The 18,516-nt window shown below is 36.8% G+C and overlaps 1 protein-coding gene across 2 annotated transcripts; it reads left to right on the forward strand.

Moving 5' to 3' along the window:
- Positions 1-5,981: 5,981 nt before the first annotated feature.
- On the forward strand, positions 5,982-16,167 carry LOC113034853 (myelin and lymphocyte protein-like). Of its 2 annotated transcripts, none has more exons than XM_026189958.1 (4): positions 5,982-8,606; positions 13,121-13,285; positions 14,834-14,995; positions 15,637-16,167. In XM_026189958.1, exons 1-4 carry the CDS (start codon positions 8,520-8,522, stop codon positions 15,709-15,711), a joined length of 489 nt encoding a protein of 162 aa, XP_026045743.1. In that variant the 5' UTR covers positions 5,982-8,519; the 3' UTR covers positions 15,712-16,167. The 2 variants fall into 2 exon arrangements, with proteins under 2 accessions (XP_026045743.1, XP_026045744.1); XM_026189959.1 differs by having other exon boundaries at positions 13,121-13,189.
- The last annotated feature ends 2,349 nt before the right edge of the window (positions 16,168-18,516 follow it).

An 18,516-nucleotide genomic window follows, 5' to 3' on the forward strand; every position in this document is an offset into this window, starting at 1 on the left:
TGTGCTGGAATAATTATTTGGTGTCTATCTCATGTTTTCAAAGAGTTTTCCCTTAATTTAAATGGAGACTAACTATCTTTTAATGGCTTAAACAGCTTTTTGTTTGAAATTAGAGCTTGTGCACAAAATTGCTAGGTGAATGGGTTACAATGTGTGCCTTTGTGTTTTGCATCTTTACTGTAGTTTTCTTTCTTTCTTTCTTTCTTTCTTTCTTTCTTTCTTTCTTTCTTTCTTTCTTTCTTTCTTTCTTTCTTTCTTTCTTTCTTTCTTGCTAATTTTGTTTCAAGTAACATTCAGTGGACATTTTGTAAGAACTTGACACAGCTGAAAAGTTTTAGATGTTTGGACCATTAACCAAACGGAGAGTAAGCCAACTAAAAGAGCTGAAAGATATTAAAATGCTTCAGACATTTTCAGGAACACAGTGTTTACTACATATCTAGTTATTAGATCTTAACATCCAGTTTTGATTAAAACATGTTTGTAATGCATTCAATGATGTTTGAGGGTATAGGTCATTTGACAGCTATAGAATAAATCCTATGAAGCTTAGTAGAGCAAACGTGTAAATTAAAAAACAGGCTAAGTTTACTATATATAGGTGCAGCTCGAGGTTACCTCGAGGTTACAGTTCACAGCATTGGGGGAGTCCTGAGTCCCTGGACGTGCAATGGGTTTGTTGTCCAGGCTTAGGACACAAAATATAATGCATTTTCTGTCATTGTCTTTGTGTGTATTTGTGTATGTGAGTGTGTGTGCACGTGTATCCTGTAACTAGATCCAGAATAGAGGATCTAGTGCAAGGTGTGTCTGTCTCATGTCTGCTTATTCTGTCTTGTGTGTTTGTCTGGTGGTAATGACTGAGGGGGTTTTATATTGCAATATGATAGCTACAACATCAACAGTTATTCTAAGATTGTGTTTGCCACAAAGTCACATCTAAAATGCATTATTTGTGCAAGTTAAAATCAAACTAATCAGATGAGGACTAAATGAATTTGCACAAAGATGAAAAGGATTGCGGTTTTAAGTTCTTTAATGTGCTTTTACCCCGATGACGGTTGGATATATACCAGCAGCTGGTGTTTTGCCCCTCTGGTGTTTCGGCCAAGACCTGCTCATGTATTGAACAGATATGTAGGACTGCTTTCTTGCATTTGTGCAATATCTCTAAATTTAGAAATATCCTGTCTCAGAGTGATGTTGAAAGCTAATTCATGCATTAATTACTTTTAGGCTGAGCTACTGTAATTCATTATTATCAGACTGTCCTAAAACTCCCTGAAAAGCCTTCAGTGGATACAAAATGCTGCAGCAAAAGTACTGACAGGGACTAGAAAGAGAGAGCATATTTCATGTTGGCTTCTATTCATTAGCTCCCTGTTAAATCCAGGATCAAATTTAAAATCCTTCTCTTCATATACCAGTCCTTTTTGAGCAAGCATATAGGATAACCTGAATCCTGCATTGGTTACACTACAATAAGTTTGGGCTGTTACAGCCATGATGCACTGACTGTTTCTCGTTCACTCACATTTTTCATTCTCTGTGTTACTATCCCTCTCCCCTCACCTTAAACCAGTCGCAGCAGATAGCCGCCCCTCCCTGAGCGTGATTCTGCTGGAGGTTTCTTGCTGTTAAAAGGGACCGCCAGTTGTTCTTTAGGGCTTGGTACCCAATCTCAGAGTGTGAGGATAATTATACCTCTGCCCTCCCGTAACATTTGTGTTGTACCTGGAGAATCTCTAGTTGTGACAGCACTTGCTTATTCCGAATGTTCGAACACTGAGGTACTAGTCGTTTCAATGTTAGTGTAGATGTTGGGTGTCAAAAAATCCATAGGTTCCATATCTCTTTCACGTATCACCTTTTGCTGGGGTTAGATGCGTAGTAGCACTTCAACAATTCCCTATTCTCATGCCTTGTCCACTAGCTTATTCCAGTAGCCCACTTCTCATCAGTGTGCCCTGGTTCCTCAGCTTATGGGCAAAGGGCAGCATGGCTTCAGTTATGTGTCTGTTAATCATATTTTGAGGTAGGCCTGGGTAACATGGGGGGACCTAGACTGGAGCCCTTACTGGATGCATGCCCTTGGTTGGGATTTAAAATCCTACCTATTGTTCTGAATATGGTAGTGTTGTCCTTGGTTTTTCTCAAGCTTCTCATGTTGCCACTTCTTCTTTTGTCCTCCACTTGCTCAGTTTCCTCAGTTTTTATGAGGACATGTGACACACTGTGCCATGAGAGGCTAGGTTTATGAGCTAATAGTGTTTTGGGAATCACCTTGGTGTCAAAATACAATTTTATGCTTGTCAAACAGCATATTTATATTCTAGTTTTTTCTAATTCAAGAAAGAAATGGGAACCAATGATATGTTTTTATGATGGGCAGCTAGTAGCAAAGTGACAATTTGAAAATTTGGTTTATTGTTATGTGTAAACACAACACTAGTTTATCCTTGAGTGAAGTGTGTTTCAGGCTTGAGTGATTTATTTAGAAAACTTTAAATAATGGTGCATTTCTGTGAATAATACTAATACGTATACTTTAATACTAGTCATATACTTAATATATTATTTAATATTATTGTTATTATTTAACCCTCAGCAGGATTATTTGTGCAAATAAAACTAAATAAAATACATTTTCTATAAATGAAGAAATGTTTGCCATGGTGATCACATTACCATGGCAAACAAAATCCTTGCTTCAGTTTCACTTGAATAGTGTACCTGACGCATGTTTTGTCGTTAAACAGGAACATGTCCTTATACGTATTAGCTTTAACAGACAAATGGGTTGACAGAGGGTGTGTCAGCATCAGCAGAACAAAACAAGTATTTGTCACTGAAAGAGGGAACATGCATGTGGAAGGTTTGAAAGCTACTCTTTCAGAGTGACTCACAGTCCAATATTGAAATTGCATGTTAAACAGGAATCACAGAATATACTAAACAGGAAAACAGACATTAATTTCAAAGCTTTTTTTTTCTAATTCATTGTTATACAACTAGTTTTGAAAGTAGTAAATCAAAGTATACTCAAGTAAAATGTGTTATTGAGGTGAGAGAAATGTATGCTGTTAAGATTACATGAAATTAGAAATTGTACCCATGTTTTTTTCCCAGTAATTTCTAATCTTTAACTCAGAAATTCATCTTACAAAGTTCCAAAGCATATTAGGCACATTACTGTTTTTGTGAAAATTTGTAGGCTGTCAGTTTCCAATTAAAACAAAGATCTATTAAATAATACAAGATCATCTGTGCTCAGCAAGACCCTGAACCTGTCATGATTGGGCTGTGTGGCAGGCAGGAATTGGACCCAAACGCAAGCTCACGGAGGCAGGCATGAACTCAAAACACAGCTTTATTGCTGGAAAGAAAAAGCATACAAACTAAACTGGAAACTATAACGTATTACACAGAGAAACACAGGGCCCTGAATGACGGAGAACGCGACACTGAGCTGAGGGAGACGTGGACATAAATACACAGAGGGTTAACGAGGGAAGTAGGAGCACACGGGGGACACAGGTGACACTGATAATCATAACGAGACACGGCAGGAGTAAACACAACACTGACGGGAGACTGTCAAAGTAAAACAGGAAGTACCAAGAGGTGCAGACAGGAGGAGAGAGAGAGAGCACGGGGAGGGCACAGACATAATGGGCTGGGGAAACATGGAATAAAACACAAGGAGGGGAGACGAGGACTCACCGATACACAGATGGGCACACAGGGGGTAAAGTCACATGGGGAAAACAAATAGGGAACATCTTAACAGAACCACCTAGGAACCAAGGCATAAATAAAGAACAAAATACAAAACATACGAAAACTAAGAATGCTGGGCCAACATGGCCCAGGATCATGACAGAACCACTAGCTGTACTCAGAAAGGTCTCCTTGTTTTGAGAAGCAGTATTGGTTCATTTTAGAGCCAAGTTATGAAAACATTTATTTCTATTTTAAACTAGTGCTGTCAGCATTAATCTACAGGGTGGGCCATTTATATGGATACACCGTAATAACATGGGAATGGTTGGTGATATTAAAGTCCTGTTTGTGGCACATTAGTATATGTGAGGGGGCAAACTCCTCAAGATGGGTGGTGACCATGGTGGCCATTTAGAAGTCGGCCATCTTGGATACAACTTTAGTTTTTTCAATAGGAAGAGGGCCATGTGACACATCAAACTTATTGGGGCAATCCATGCTAACTCACTAACGGAGATTTTATGGCATTAACGTCATTTTAACGAGATTAATGCTGATGGCACTATTTTAAACCTGTCCTTTTCTTGCATGTTGCTAACTTCAAATGTATAGGTATGAGGACCAGTGTTTATTCATATAAAAAACGCTTTTGATTTGGTCAATCATGATCTTTTTTTGTACAAACCTTTCCTAGAATAAATTGATATGTTTTCATTGCTATTTGTGCAATAGGGTGTGAAGTATGATTAGTCAGCACAGAGGGGTACCTCAGGGTTGCATCTAAGGACCGCTTCTTTTTAATAATCATTTACTGCTCTTTTCATGTGATTGCCTACACCAATATGATGCTATCATCAAAAGCTTCTCTTTTACAAGTTTATAAATAAGTCAGATGGATTTAGATACAAAAATGTACATCCTTTGCAAACTTTGCTTAATCCATCCATCCATTCGCGTCCGCTTATCCTGTTCAGGGTCGCGGGGGGCGCTGGAGCCTATCCCAGCTGTCATAGGGCGAGAGGCGGGGTACACCCTGGACAGGTCGCCAGTCTGTCGCAGGGCCAACACACAGAGACAGACAACCATTCGCACTCACATTCACTCGCACATTCACACCTATGGGCAATTTGGATTAACCAATTAACCTATCCCCACTAAGTGCATGTCTTTGGACAGTGGGAGGAAGCCGGAGTACCCAAACTTTGCTTAATTATCCAAATATTAAAATGCGAAGTTGAATGTCAATCTTAAGTTATCATTTGCCTCTAATATGTAATGACAGCTGGGAAGATCAGAAATTTGAAATTTGGCATGTACTTCATGTGTGGATTGATTTGAACTCACCTTCAAATCACATATTGATTATATTTTTTAAAAATGCCAATTTTTTTTAATGCTCCACACATTTTTTTTTTTACACATAATCTTAGGCAGAGAGTTGTTTCACAACTCATATTACCAGTAATGGAATGCACTGAAGAGGCAGCACTGTTACCTCATAGCAAGAAGGTCCTAGGTTTGAATCCAACATCTGGCCGGGGGCTTTTTGCATTTGCATGTTCTCCCTGTGCTTGTGTGGGTTCTTGCCAACTTCCTGCAACAGTCGAATGACACATGCTGTTAGTCAGGTTATCTTAATTTGTCATTCTAAATAGTCCATAGGTGAGAATGTATATGTGAATGGTTGTCTGTTGCTTACCCCTGCGGCAGACTGATCTGTTCAGGGTATGCCCTGCCTCTTGCTCTATGGTAGCTGGCTTAGGCTCCAGCCCACCTGCAACCCTGATCTGAATTATCACTAACACAGTGTATCAGAATTCTTTTAAAATTCTTCAGATATATTTAGGCTTCAGATTTTACAACTCAAAACAATTATTCACCGTTAATCAATGTATCTATGATAGGAAGTAAAATTCATGGATCACCCATGTGATGCATGTGTAGCAGTAATAATTTAAATTCATATGCTGTTTATGTTATTTATTTTGTGGTAACAAAACAGGTTTGGTGACTACAGACAATGATTAAAAAAGGTGGAAGGGTCTTGAGCTTGTCTCACACAAGATGTTTTGCATATGGTAAAGGGTTTTAATCCCTCATCCTGGAAACCGTCACACTGTGCTTGACAGTTTGACTTGGAAATGAAAGCACAAAGAGACCTATTTGTTCTCAATATATTGTAACTTCACAGTTTGGGGTTGTCACTTGATTTAGTTGAAAGGATTCATATAAGTTTAGTGACTTTAAAGAGTTAAAGGTGATGAAATTCACCTGCTAGAACCTCTAAGGCTTAACCTACAGCAACTATTACTTTGTTTTAGAAGGAAAAAAGAAATAGAGGAAGAGGAACAAACGTGCTGTACTCCAAAGTGCTGAAATGTTGCCAAGTGGAAACATATGATGTAACAATTGATCAATTTAACTCCTGCCACTCCCAACTTCCCTGTTTCTCGCTGGTTATTCTCACGTTTGTTCTCTTGTTTCATTTCAGACCTCTTTATCTATCTGCGCGTTTGATCCTTTAAGTCTCTACTTTTTCCTGTTCAGACTCATGTGCACTTTATGTTAACAAACCAAACAAAACTTCAGTCTATGCATCCCTCGCCCAGTCTTTTAGACCTAAACTTCTGCAGTTTCAGCAGACAGCTAATAAAAGACACTAGTTTAAGAGGAATGCACTTCAGTCAGATCCTACACAAACACATTAAGACATAAAGTCAAAAGCAAACATTAACTCAGATGTCAGTGACTATATGATTAACAGGTCAGTCATATAAAATGGTATCAGAGCCTTAAAAAAATCCTCAAATCACATGTAAATTGACTTTCATGTTTAATGTACTTGACAATGAGCTTCCAAGCATCATGCCCATATACTATGCTACTGCCACCATGCTTATGTATATTCTGTAATCCCAGTCTGGCTGCAAGATTTTGACCTCCACCTATACTGTGTGGCGGTCAGAACAGCTTTTTCTTCTTAAGCAGTGAATTCTCTTGTTTGTATGTTTGGTGTTGTTGTGACACTGCAGAATAAATTTTGGAACCCATTTGATGGTTTGAGGCTGATCAGATGACGACTAGCTGGATAAGAGTTTATTTTAATATTACCTACAACAGTTAAAAATGTTATTAGAAGTGTAAAGTGATTATAGATGGAAGCAGCAACCATGTCACCAACTGGCTTGGGAAGCCTCAGCATTTGCATTTGGCTTCCACTGTGTGTGTTTTTTCTTTTTAAATGAAGTGATCATATTTCAGTGAGAGCTGGAGTAAAGCCGGCATTACTCTAACATTCAGCTGAAACTCCTTTTATATCCAGAATTAACAGTGCTTAGAGTTGCTTCACTATTCCTTTTTGTGTGCATGTAAACAGGTTGATATTATTAATAGAGAACCATCAGCAACTATTACTTTGTTTTAGAAGGAAAAAAGAAATAGAGGAAGAGGAACAAACGTGCTGTACTCCAAAGTGCTGAAATGTTGCCAAGTGGAAACATATGATGTAACAATTGATCAATTTAACTCCTGCCACTCCCAACTTCCCTGTTTCTCGCTGGTTATTCTCACGTTTGTTCTCTTGTTTCATTTCAGACCTCTTTATCTATCTGCGCGTTTGATCCTTTAAGTCTCTACTTTTTCCTGTTCAGACTCATGTGCACTTTATGTTAACAAACCAAACAAAACTTCAGTCTATGCATCCCTCGCCCAGTCTTTTAGACCTAAACTTCTGCAGTTTCAGCAGACAGCTAATAAAAGACACTAGTTTAAGAGGAATGCACTTCAGTCAGATCCTACACAAACACATTAAGACATAAAGTCAAAAGCAAACATTAACTCAGATGTCAGTGACTATTATGATTAACAGGTCAGTCATATAAAATGGTATCAGAGCCTTAAAAAAATCCTCAAATCACATGTAAATTGACTTTCATGTTTAATGTACTTGACAATGAGCTTCCAAGCATCATGCCCATATACTATGCTACTGCCACCATGCTTATGTATATTCTGTAATCCCAGTCTGGCTGCAAGATTTTGACCTCCACCTATACTGTGTGGCGGTCAGAACAGCTTTTTCTTCTTAAGCAGTGAATTCTCTTGTTTGTATGTTTGGTGTTGTTGTGACACTGCAGAATAAATTTTGGAACCCATTTGATGGTTTGAGGCTGATCAGATGACGACTAGCTGGATAAGAGTTTATTTTAATATTACCTACAACAGTTAAAAATGTTATTAGAAGTGTAAAGTGATTATAGATGGAAGCAGCAACCATGTCACCAACTGGCTTGGGAAGCCTCAGCATTTGCATTTGGCTTCCACTGTGTGTGTGTTTTTTCTTTTTAAATGAAGTGATCATATTTCAGTGAGAGCTGGAGTAAAGCCGGCATTACTCTAACATTCAGCTGAAACTCCTTTTATATCCAGAATTAACAGTGCTTAGAGTTGCTTCACTATTCCTTTTTGTGTGCATGTAAACAGGTTGATATTATTAATAGAGAACCATCAACAAATACCACAGAAATGGAGGCTCACACATAAAAACTGTACGGAGAACCACATACATGCAAAGAGGGTCATGATACATCATCCTGTTGCACAAACAAAAAGAAACCCACCTGTCAAACTGGTAGTTTGAACAGTAGGAATGGATGGGGAGGTGGAGTAGAGGACGAATAGAGGGAGGTGCAGGAGGGAAAACGAGACAGAAAGACAGTTTTTAAAGGCACCTTGAAACAGGTTACACATCTCATTCTCTAAGACACCTCATACGTGTTTGCACACTGTTTTGGACTATGGCTTCCACCACCTCAGGTGATGCTCTGCCATCAGGCGGAAGGATCTTCACCAGCTTTCCTGACATATTCTTCATCCCCGAGTTTGTGAGTTTCTTGTTTTGTAATTTGTGTTGTTAGAAGGGATGTGTTACTTTTCCATGTTGAGTTTTACCCTCTTTTGTGGTTCAGACATGTCTTATTTTTGCACAGCCTTTTCTTTTATTCTCTTTCATATGTTTGTTTAACACATTTTCCTTATTTCATTCCTTATTCAACCAGGCCAACATTATTTAAAGTAGCATCTTCTTCTTCTCATTTCTCTGTTGGAGCAGGTCTCCATTCTGATAAGATTTTTCTCATCTTGTTTTGCTGGTCAGCTGGAACCACTGTTTGATAATTGGAGTTAATAAAATGCAGCCTTTTTGTTGAAAATAATTTGTTTCCATAGCAACAGAAAAACCCTAAATATCAAAAAAACACACATTTTATTTGTCAGAAAACATCTGTGATGCAGTATCTGCACTAATCAGCCATTAGTTCTACTTTTATACCCTCAAAATGAATAAAAAAAATATTTGTGCAATTTGCACAATACTTATGTTGTCACTGGCATCCTCACTTTCACTTTCACCATGATTTTCCTCTATGCTCACAATCATGGATGTAACAGGTGGTGATGGACTGAACTGTATTATATTGAAAAGTGAAGATTATTAGGCTTTGTTTAGTTTTTCAATCCAGAAAATAATAGGATGAAAAAAGTATTAACTTTGAGCTGTTAATGAAGAAGGACTGACTTTTAAAAATATATATTTCATAAACTTATCCTGAAAAAAGTTTGTGCAATATCTTTAAACCTGCATAACAGCTATTACTTTAAATGTGAGAGTGCGGGGATAGGTATTAGTACTTCTTATTTGTTTATAATGTCATATAGAGACATTTTGTTATCTAATACATTCTCTGTATTGCTCAAACCACAAAGAAAAAACCTTGTATTCTGTGACATTTTAGAATTAAAGCAAACAAGTTGTCACCTTTTTTGGCATGCATGCCCCTCATTAAAATGGCACTAAAGCTGTAAATACCAAACCCAAGCTTTATCTTTACGTTTTCTTTTGATGCATGCAACACACAGATTAAATCTGCATAACACGTGGAAAGGCACCAGTAACCCTTAGATTTAAGTGCAGTAAAGTATATATCAAAGTAGTCATAAACCCTCATGGATCACTGGATGGCTTTCACTTTTCATGAAACATTATGCTGCACCAGCCTGATGAAGGCCACAAGCCAAAACGCGTTGGTCAGTTAATAAAGTTGTTCCTATTTCCTTTTAAGTGTTGCTGGAGCTCCTGCATTGTTGTGCCAGAATTATTTGCTGCTGCACAAGAATGGAAATCTACTGATAAAGTTTACCTACTCTTGTTGTCAGTGTAAATTTAACTGATAACGGATAAAAAAAGGCAAAATGTGGGTGAGTTTGGCTTAGTTTTTGGCAACCAAGTCATTTTCCTGGAATTACTGTGTACTGTGAAGGACTGTGAGGAAAAAAAAGGAAACGCTAGAGAACAAAAACACCTGCACAAGGCAAGCAATGGCAATAAAGTGAAGGAATGAATTGAAAATCTCCTCAACAGTTAAGATGCTTGATGTTTTTAACATTTTTTAATTGAAACTGTCCTTAAACCTACAATTCACTAGCAGGGATCAGACTTCACTGGACAGTGTTTATTGACAGAAAATGGCGGACAGAGTCAGCAAAGTTGTCGATTTGGTGAGGGCCTCAGGGCCCTCTGGGCAGAAAGCACTCTTGGTATCTACGTGAGACGTGAGAAATAAGACAAGAGCTGGGAGGGTGGGGCACAGAAATAAGAACAAACTGCAAGTAGGGCAGGAGGACATTTCACGATATATGAGTGGAAGGGGAGTGTGTGAGGTGTGGTCCCACTACTGAAATTCAAATGAATTGTGCCTCAAAGCTAACTTACCATCACACACAAACATATTCAACACTAGTTTTCAGCTTGAAGCTTAGTTATTTCAAATAATCACCGAGACCATAAACTCAGACCACATGGCTGTAGGATCCACGCCCAGCTGATTTAAAGGTATACTCCACTCAAACGCTTTCACCACCCCCTGTTGGCATGGAAACAGCAGTTATATTCAGTCTAGACTGACAACAGTGGATTTCAGCTGTGATTCAGTCACGGCAACAAATTTGCCACAACAGATATAGATGCTAAAAAATACTAGTATACCTAATTTAGGTTTAGCCAGCCACCCATTCAGGTGTGCATACTGTTGTGTGAAAAAAGCATTTTTCACACTTAAAGGCTTCAGATCATCAAACAAATTTTAATATTGGTCAAAGTTTTAAAATAATGATTTCATTTATTAAGGAATTAAATCTATCCAAACCTACCTCTGTGCGAACAAGCAATTTTATCACATTAAAGATGGAAAAAGGTTGATAAAAATATTGAGTCATAGATTAAGTCTTCACACTGACTTAAATGCTCCATTATAAACATTTTTCCTGTTGTTTTCAGTCAGAGTAAACAGTCAAGCTTTGACTGCGAGTACAGAAGCCCCACCCACCTTTTTTTTTGCATATATTTTTGTATAAATTTGTATATTCACGGTGCGTTCCCTTTTACCTGGAATGGATATAAAATGGATATGTTTCACCTGTGTGGTTTTAGATGAGATAAGTTGCGATAAGGCTTGTGTAATATTTGTCCATATATTAAAACAATTTTTGTATGTAGAAGCACCTATTGTTTACTACTCTGTTCTCCATTTCCTTCATGATTCACTGTCAGAAATTTCGCCAGAGTTTCGCCTATTAAAGGTTTAAAGAAAAAAACAGGCAGTTGTTACTTCACATTTTGACAATTAAAAAAATATTCTGACATTGTACAAATAAGATTCACAAGTAGTGAATAAACCAAAACTTCTTTGCATTTAAAAAATGATATCATGAATATTGTGTATTCTTTATTCATCTTTTTACTCTTTTTTGTGATGTGGATTGTTTAAACAACAATTGACAATGACAGCTAAGAAGCATTCTAACATACCTCAAGTGGCCACCAAGACCAGAAAAGCACTACATAAATGGAAGTAAATGCAGTTATTTTTATTTATTTTACTTGGAGGAGACATGTCTCACTTTAAATATACCATTTGAGATGAATAAGCAGAGTAGAGCAATGTTTGTCTTTCACAGTGTTTAATCCAGGACATTGCATGTTCTTCATGGGCACTGAAAAAAAAAAATACATAGATTAGGAATAGGCTGTTCATAATTTGAGCTCTCTGTGTTTGCACAGCTGACTGAACATGATTTTGTTGTTTTTATGGGAAGGATTATTATTTTAGTTCTTATTATTTTTATTACGTTATACCGAACTAACCTAACTAGACTTGAGTCCAGCTAAATTTATAAAAATGATTGCTAGACAAATTGATTGAGGAGACTCGAGCAGTTCTGAATACAAACAGACCTGTTTCAGGTTCCTTAAGTAGCAACTGAAAAATCAGAAGATTAAATAAGTGATGGAGAATGTTCATTTTAGATCTTCACCTAAAATAAATTGACTAAAGTTCTCTTGGGTATATACTATTAATAAAATAATAAAAATTATTACAGATATCCTCCCAAAATACTCATCTGAGAAAAAGTATAAAACTGAAAAAGGCTTTTGTTTTATCTCCCAGAAGATATGATATACTACTGAGCTATTGAGAAGCAGAAGGGCTTTTTTGTTTTTGGCGCTTGTGTAAAATGTCCTCACTGGAACACCAAGATGCCAGTTTCGACTGAATGAGCCTCAGCTGCTGTTTCCTCTTGCTCAGCTCCTGCGCACCTGATACTTGAAGGTTCGAAGCTGATTGGCTTGAAGAGTGTCTGGATGAAGCCTTTAATATAAAGACAGGATAAAAACAGATCTTTTTCATAGCAGACATGTTCACTTGTTTTAGTGTGAAAGCACAAGTTTAGTCTTAGAGTGTGTCTCAGAAAGCCTTTAGGACCTCGAAACTGAATGTGCTAAATAAAATGTAGAAATGTTATTATTTACACCTGAGCTTTCCTACATTGGCGTCTCTCTGTGAAGATGGCCTAACATGAAACAGTCAAAAATTTCTGTTGCTTATTTAAAAATAAGGAATGACAATGAATAAAAATGTTTTTCCTGCGCACACTATCTGTGACCTATGGTAAAGCATTTTAATGTGCCTCTTATCAAGGAACAAACGGTGGAAGGTTCATGCTCCATCTAAATACCAAAGACTCTTTCAAGCATAATGTTTGCCAAAGGAGGAGATGTAAAGGCTGAGGCAATACACCCAAGAGTGACAACATGGCCATTATGTGTGTGTTTGTGTGACCAAGCCTTAGTTTAAAGGGCACTGTACCAATTTACATGAAGCTCTGAATAACCTTTCAGAGGGCTGGAAAATAGCTTAAAGCTTACACTCAACACTATAAATTTCTAATAAAAAACTTTACAAAGTGGGTGTGTAGAATTCCCTCTCTGTGGAAACCAAGCCACTGAATTGCAATATCATCAATCATTGTCTCTTTTCCCCTCCTCTGTGTGACCCTGCAGGTGTTTGGTGGTTTGGTGTGGATCCTGGTGGCATCGGCTAAAGTTGATCCGGCTAATCCTCTGGGCTGGGTGATGTTTGTGTCTATCTTCTGCTTCGTAATGACAACACTCTGGTTCTTCATCTTCCTCTGCGGAGGCAATCAGAGCAGCATCTGGCCAGCACTGGTTAGACACTCCCACTGACTGCTTAATAGCCTAATTAGATAAGCAGTTAATAATGGATCGATGAAGTAAACCTTCTTTAAATTCCAAATCATCTTGTGCTCAGCAGATCTTACAGTTATGTAAATCAAACCACACATGAAGAACAATGCTTGACATATTAAAAAGTATTTTTTTTAATTTAACAGAACTTAAGCAAAAATGCAGAGGCAATGTATGCTCCTCTAAAGCAATGCTTTTATAGGAATTAAGAGAGCAAGTAGTAATGAAAATTCGTTGATCGATTGATCATCAGCAAGTGTGGCCACCTCTGGAAAAAGAGACATTTTGGAAGTGTACTGGTCCGGAGCATTGTTATGTGTTAGCGGGATATGAAGTGTTTGGTAAAAACCAAACACAACATTAACAAACACTTTATGTGTGGTGAAAGAATGATGATTTGGGATTATTTTACAGCCACAGAAGCTGGGTATCCTGCAGTCATTGAGCCAACTGTGAATTTCTCTGTATACCAGTATTCTAGAGTCAAATGTTAGGCCATCTGTCCAACCCCTAGGGCTTGGCTGAAAACGAGTCACATAACAGGACAATGATCCCAAACACATTAGTAAATCTACAAAAAAATCCAAGAGTTGGAATCACCAGTTAAAGTTCAGACCTTAATCTGACTGAAATGTGTTGGACTTTAGACAAAGGAATGCATACCAGTCTCAATGAATGCCCACTGTTCTTTACAATTAGCTGTTGTAAAAGAACAGTGGGACAAAATTCCGCCACAATGATATGAAAGACTGATAAAGTCATACAGAAAACGATGACTTCTAGTTACTGGGGCTAAAAGTAGGCTTAATTTTTGATAAATAAATATGTTGTTGTTCATCTGAGATTATATTTAAATTATTTTAGAACCTGCTCAGGACCAGATTTCTTTTATGTCTTGTTACATAAAAACTTAGACATAATAAATAAATAATAAAAGGTGTAATTCCATTTCTCATGTGACTGTAGTGTAGACATTGAGAAATGTGCACCAATATATTAGACATCAAACACTGAAAAAATACCACAACAAAAAGAAGAAAATTTAATTTATTACTAAAGTAAAATTGGTACTTGCATTTGAGAATTTGAACTGTCTTTACTCAGTGTAAACAATAAACAGTCTTAGTTAACCTTTGGTGTTTGTTGTTGCCACTAAGGAAAAATGGACACTGTTGTTGAATGTTGCTATTAAAAATGCAGCGATAAGCAGAAAACCTGACAATTAAGGACATTTTTTAGGGCCTATCTTAAAGAAGGGTTATTACCTGGCAATATTCTTAAAAATGAGGTACCACAGGGTGGCAATTGGGGTTTTGGGGGATACTTTCCCACAAGTTTTACACAGTCCATCAACCTGTCCCCACTTTATTTGAAAATTTTCCCTTTTGCTCCCCTTCCTCTTTTTGAGAGTGCGAAGGCCCTATAGTATCTTCTCCATTTATTATTATTATCATTATTATTTTTTTAAATTTCCTTCTTCTTATTTTTTCTCTATATTTCAATTTGCAGGATGCAGGCTATCATTTTGTGGCGGTGGTTTTCTTCCTCAGTGCATCAGTGGATCTGGCCTATGTTACCTATGGGATTGGACAAGGAGTTAAACTTGCACAAGTTCTAGCATTACTACCAGCTGAACTGCTCAAAATATACCGACTGTACATTTCTGCAGTGGTACGTAAAACACATAAATTTATTGTTCAAAACATTAAGGGAACTCTCAGATCTTGAAGAATGAGATATCCAAATTAAAAGTATGTACTGACATATTTTGAAATTGGATTAAAAATATGTCAGTTCTACAATGACTGCTGTTCCCTAATTTGTTTATTTATTTATGATTTTTTGAGCAGCATATGAAATAAGATAAGTTCTTATATAATAAATGAACCGCTTGATGGTAATATTATATCATTATTTACTAAAACAAGTGGAAATAACGAATCTTGTACTTGTATTTCTGACAAATTCACTTTATTCTGGACAATTTTAGCACAACATACTGAAATTATCCAACTCTTTTGGTAATTTTTAAAGTAGTTGTAAAAGAACACAGCTTTAAAATGTTTTAACAATGTAATTTGTTGAGCAGTACAAATGTAGATGTGTAAACATTTCTCTAATGTCAAGGAATTGAAAATGTAATTATGGAAGATACTGAAAATATGCAAGTAAAGTATATGTGTCTCAAATTGTAATTGCTAAAACAAGGAAAGTTATCAAATCAAAGTTATAAGTTAAGTTAAAATCTTTAAAGTCTTGTACCTCAAAGTGACCATCTCCATCATCCATCTGTGTTTCTGTCTGTTTTTTAGGTGATGTCCTATGTGGCCACTCTTCTCTACTTCCTCCATGCCATATTCTCTGCCATTCGATGGAAGAGGTCCTAAAACAAGTCACCAACTCAAGAGGAAAACAACAACAACAAAAAAACGAATAATCACATAGCTTTCACAAATACATTGAGAAGAAAATTATTTTTATGCATTTATTTTGAATCAATATGCCCAAACATCAAATTGATGAAAAAGTGGAAAACACACTCAAACAAAAATTACATTATCACATTAGCCTACCTCACAATTTTCAATGTTGTTTTTTAGAATCCATCCATGTGAAGTGAGAATTACAAGTTTTCAGAATTAAATGTTGTTTAAAGAAGATGGATGAGTGTAAATAACTAATGAAATTACTAATCTAAACAGAAGCAGGAATGATATTATCATAACTTTTGATTTCTTTGATTTTTCACTGTAACTTTCAATAGTATACAATTTAAAAGCTCAGTTCACAAATTTTACACCCACACACAAAAAAACACAAATGCATTTTTTAAAACTCAAGATCTGTCCTAATTTTCTTTAAATATATTTCTGAGACATTTAAAAAAAAAAAGATGTTTCCTTCAATTTCTGTAAGTAAACCACGTCAATGATGTTGGCTTAAAGACAAATCTTTCTGCATCTACCATACTAGTAACATGACCTAATATGATAGCTGAAATTTCAATATTTGCTATATATCTGTTTTGCCTGAATTAGATAGTGGAGAGAAGAAGGGACAAAAAGGGAAAGACATACAGCCTTAGGCTAGAGTTTAACAGAATTGCATCTAACCTTGTGGCATACAGTCACCTGTTCATCGTGTGAGCTAAACCAGCACCACAGCATTTAAATATTTCCAACATTTGTCACACAACTTACTTCTACAGCTTAACACAGTTAGACTTTTAGTTTGCTCTCACAAAAAACATTTATAAAACTGAAGCAGGAAAAGCAGGACGATTGTGACTTTAGTTCCTACAGAAGACAAGGCCAACGATAAATGGAATGGGCTCTATATTTCATCTGTTGCAACTTGATGGCCCAAGCTAAAATAATGATCACTTTGATGGTGATCTACCCATTTATTCAGCTAAAATGAGAGCCGCTACAAGGGTATGATTGGACTGACACTAGAGGCATTGTCAGATGCATGTGTTGTTGTCTATAGTTCCGCAGTGACTGTGTTTACAATGTTAAATTGTCTTGGATTAGCAACACTTGAGTTTTATTTATATAGATATATTAATTTGTTTCATTGTTTCTTTGCTCTCATCTTATTTCTTTCAATCATAGAGTGATGTAGCAGTTACCTGCAGTGTAGTGTTGCAGTGTAACCACTATTAGAGCTTCATTTCTGTAAAGGAGATAATGCTTCCTGCTGACAGCCTTTTAAACCAACTTCAATACACTAGATTTTGTGCCTTTTTCAAAGGCTTGGTGTTTATGCATGGCATGGCTGGCGATTTGAAATTTGATGATGTAAATGTCTAGATGATTCACTTCACACTTTTGTCTTGGAATCTCCATTGTGAAATAAAAGAATTGGACATTGGAATATTATGTGTTTTGTTTGTTGAGGGTGTCAACATTAGCAAAGACTGACAGCATGTCATGCAATGAGTCAGAGATCACATGTTGTGGGAGAAAACAAACAGCGTCAATTTCATTGTTTTCATTGTTTCGAACAATGAAATACTATGTAACAACAGACCTGAGCTGTCAGGTAAATCTTCTAATTGCACAGAGATAAAAAAGACAACAAAAACTTATACAATCCCCATTTGACTTGACTGATTAAAACTACAGGCTGGTGAAGATTGTCCAATCAAATGGTGTAAAATACAGCTTTAATACAGATGTAAATGTTCCAAGAACATTTATACCAGTCGTACCCTTTATAAAATAGAACAAGGAGTCAGTGAACCATCCCATTGGTTTATTGTTCTCCCTTTATCACTCACCTACATAATAAAATAGAGTAAGGCGAGTTGTTTTAGTAATACGCAGCATCAGGAAATATGCTTTTGAAGTTAGCAGTAAACTGATGCCTGATAAAGAGACACTGGATGTTGTAATTTAACTAACACTGTAATCCAATATTACATTTTACTCTACTTAAAAATGGTCCCTTGCGTGGGACTGTTATAACATTATTCACCACTTTGTTAGGTAAACATGTTCAACTGTGGGTGAACATAAATAACCAATCAATCTGTCACATGGCAGCATCTCAGTGCATTCAGGATCGTATCTATAGGCAACGACCTGCTAAAGTTCACACTGAGCATCAGAAATGGGGACAAAAGTTTATTTAACTGAATTTGAGAGCTGTTGGTGCCAGATGGCTTGGTCTGAGTATCTCAGAAACTGCTGATCTGTTGGGATTTTCCAGAGGTCAGAGAAGAACAACCAGACTGCTTTGAGCTGATGTAACAGAAACTCATTTCCTAGAAAAATATCCAATGTTAGCAGTTAAATGCTCCACCACCAGCTAGTTGCAAACAAAGTTTTTTGTTTGCCTACTGTTGCTGGAAACTGATACCAGGGGAGGTAATGATGTAGAACACTAACACTTTGAGCTCATAAGCCAAAACAGCAACTAGAAACATGTTGCTATAAATGCTAAAGGGAGATGCGAGGCCTGTCAGCCCTCACACTGGACATGCTCATTTGATCCATTGTTGAAATTAATTATTGATTAGTGCAGCTCAAAACGAAGCCTTGTGTCTGTGAGATCAAAGTAGACTGTCTTAACCCACAATCATTAGAATCTATATTTTGAAAAGAAACCTGTTAAAGTCTCTGTGTGCAATACAAATAGAGGCTTGAGGCATTTTTCTAACACAAAGAAAGGGTTTATAGGTTAGTGGG

Source organism: Astatotilapia calliptera, chromosome 13 (assembly GCF_900246225.1).
Source record: "Astatotilapia calliptera chromosome 13, fAstCal1.2, whole genome shotgun sequence".
NCBI classification, from domain to species: Eukaryota; Metazoa; Chordata; class Actinopteri; order Cichliformes; family Cichlidae; genus Astatotilapia; species Astatotilapia calliptera.

Bases quoted from the DNA above. Each gene is read 5' to 3' on its own strand.
- LOC113034853 (XM_026189958.1), top strand. From the start codon at position 8,520: ATGGCTTCCACCACCTCAGGTGATGCTCTGCCATCAGGCGGAAGGATC. The intron at 13,286-14,833 runs GTTAGACACTCC...TTCAATTTGCAG, and splicing joins GCAGCATCTGGCCAGCACTG to GATGCAGGCTATCATTTTGT. The intron at 14,996-15,636 runs GTACGTAAAACA...TCTGTTTTTTAG, and splicing joins GACTGTACATTTCTGCAGTG to GTGATGTCCTATGTGGCCAC.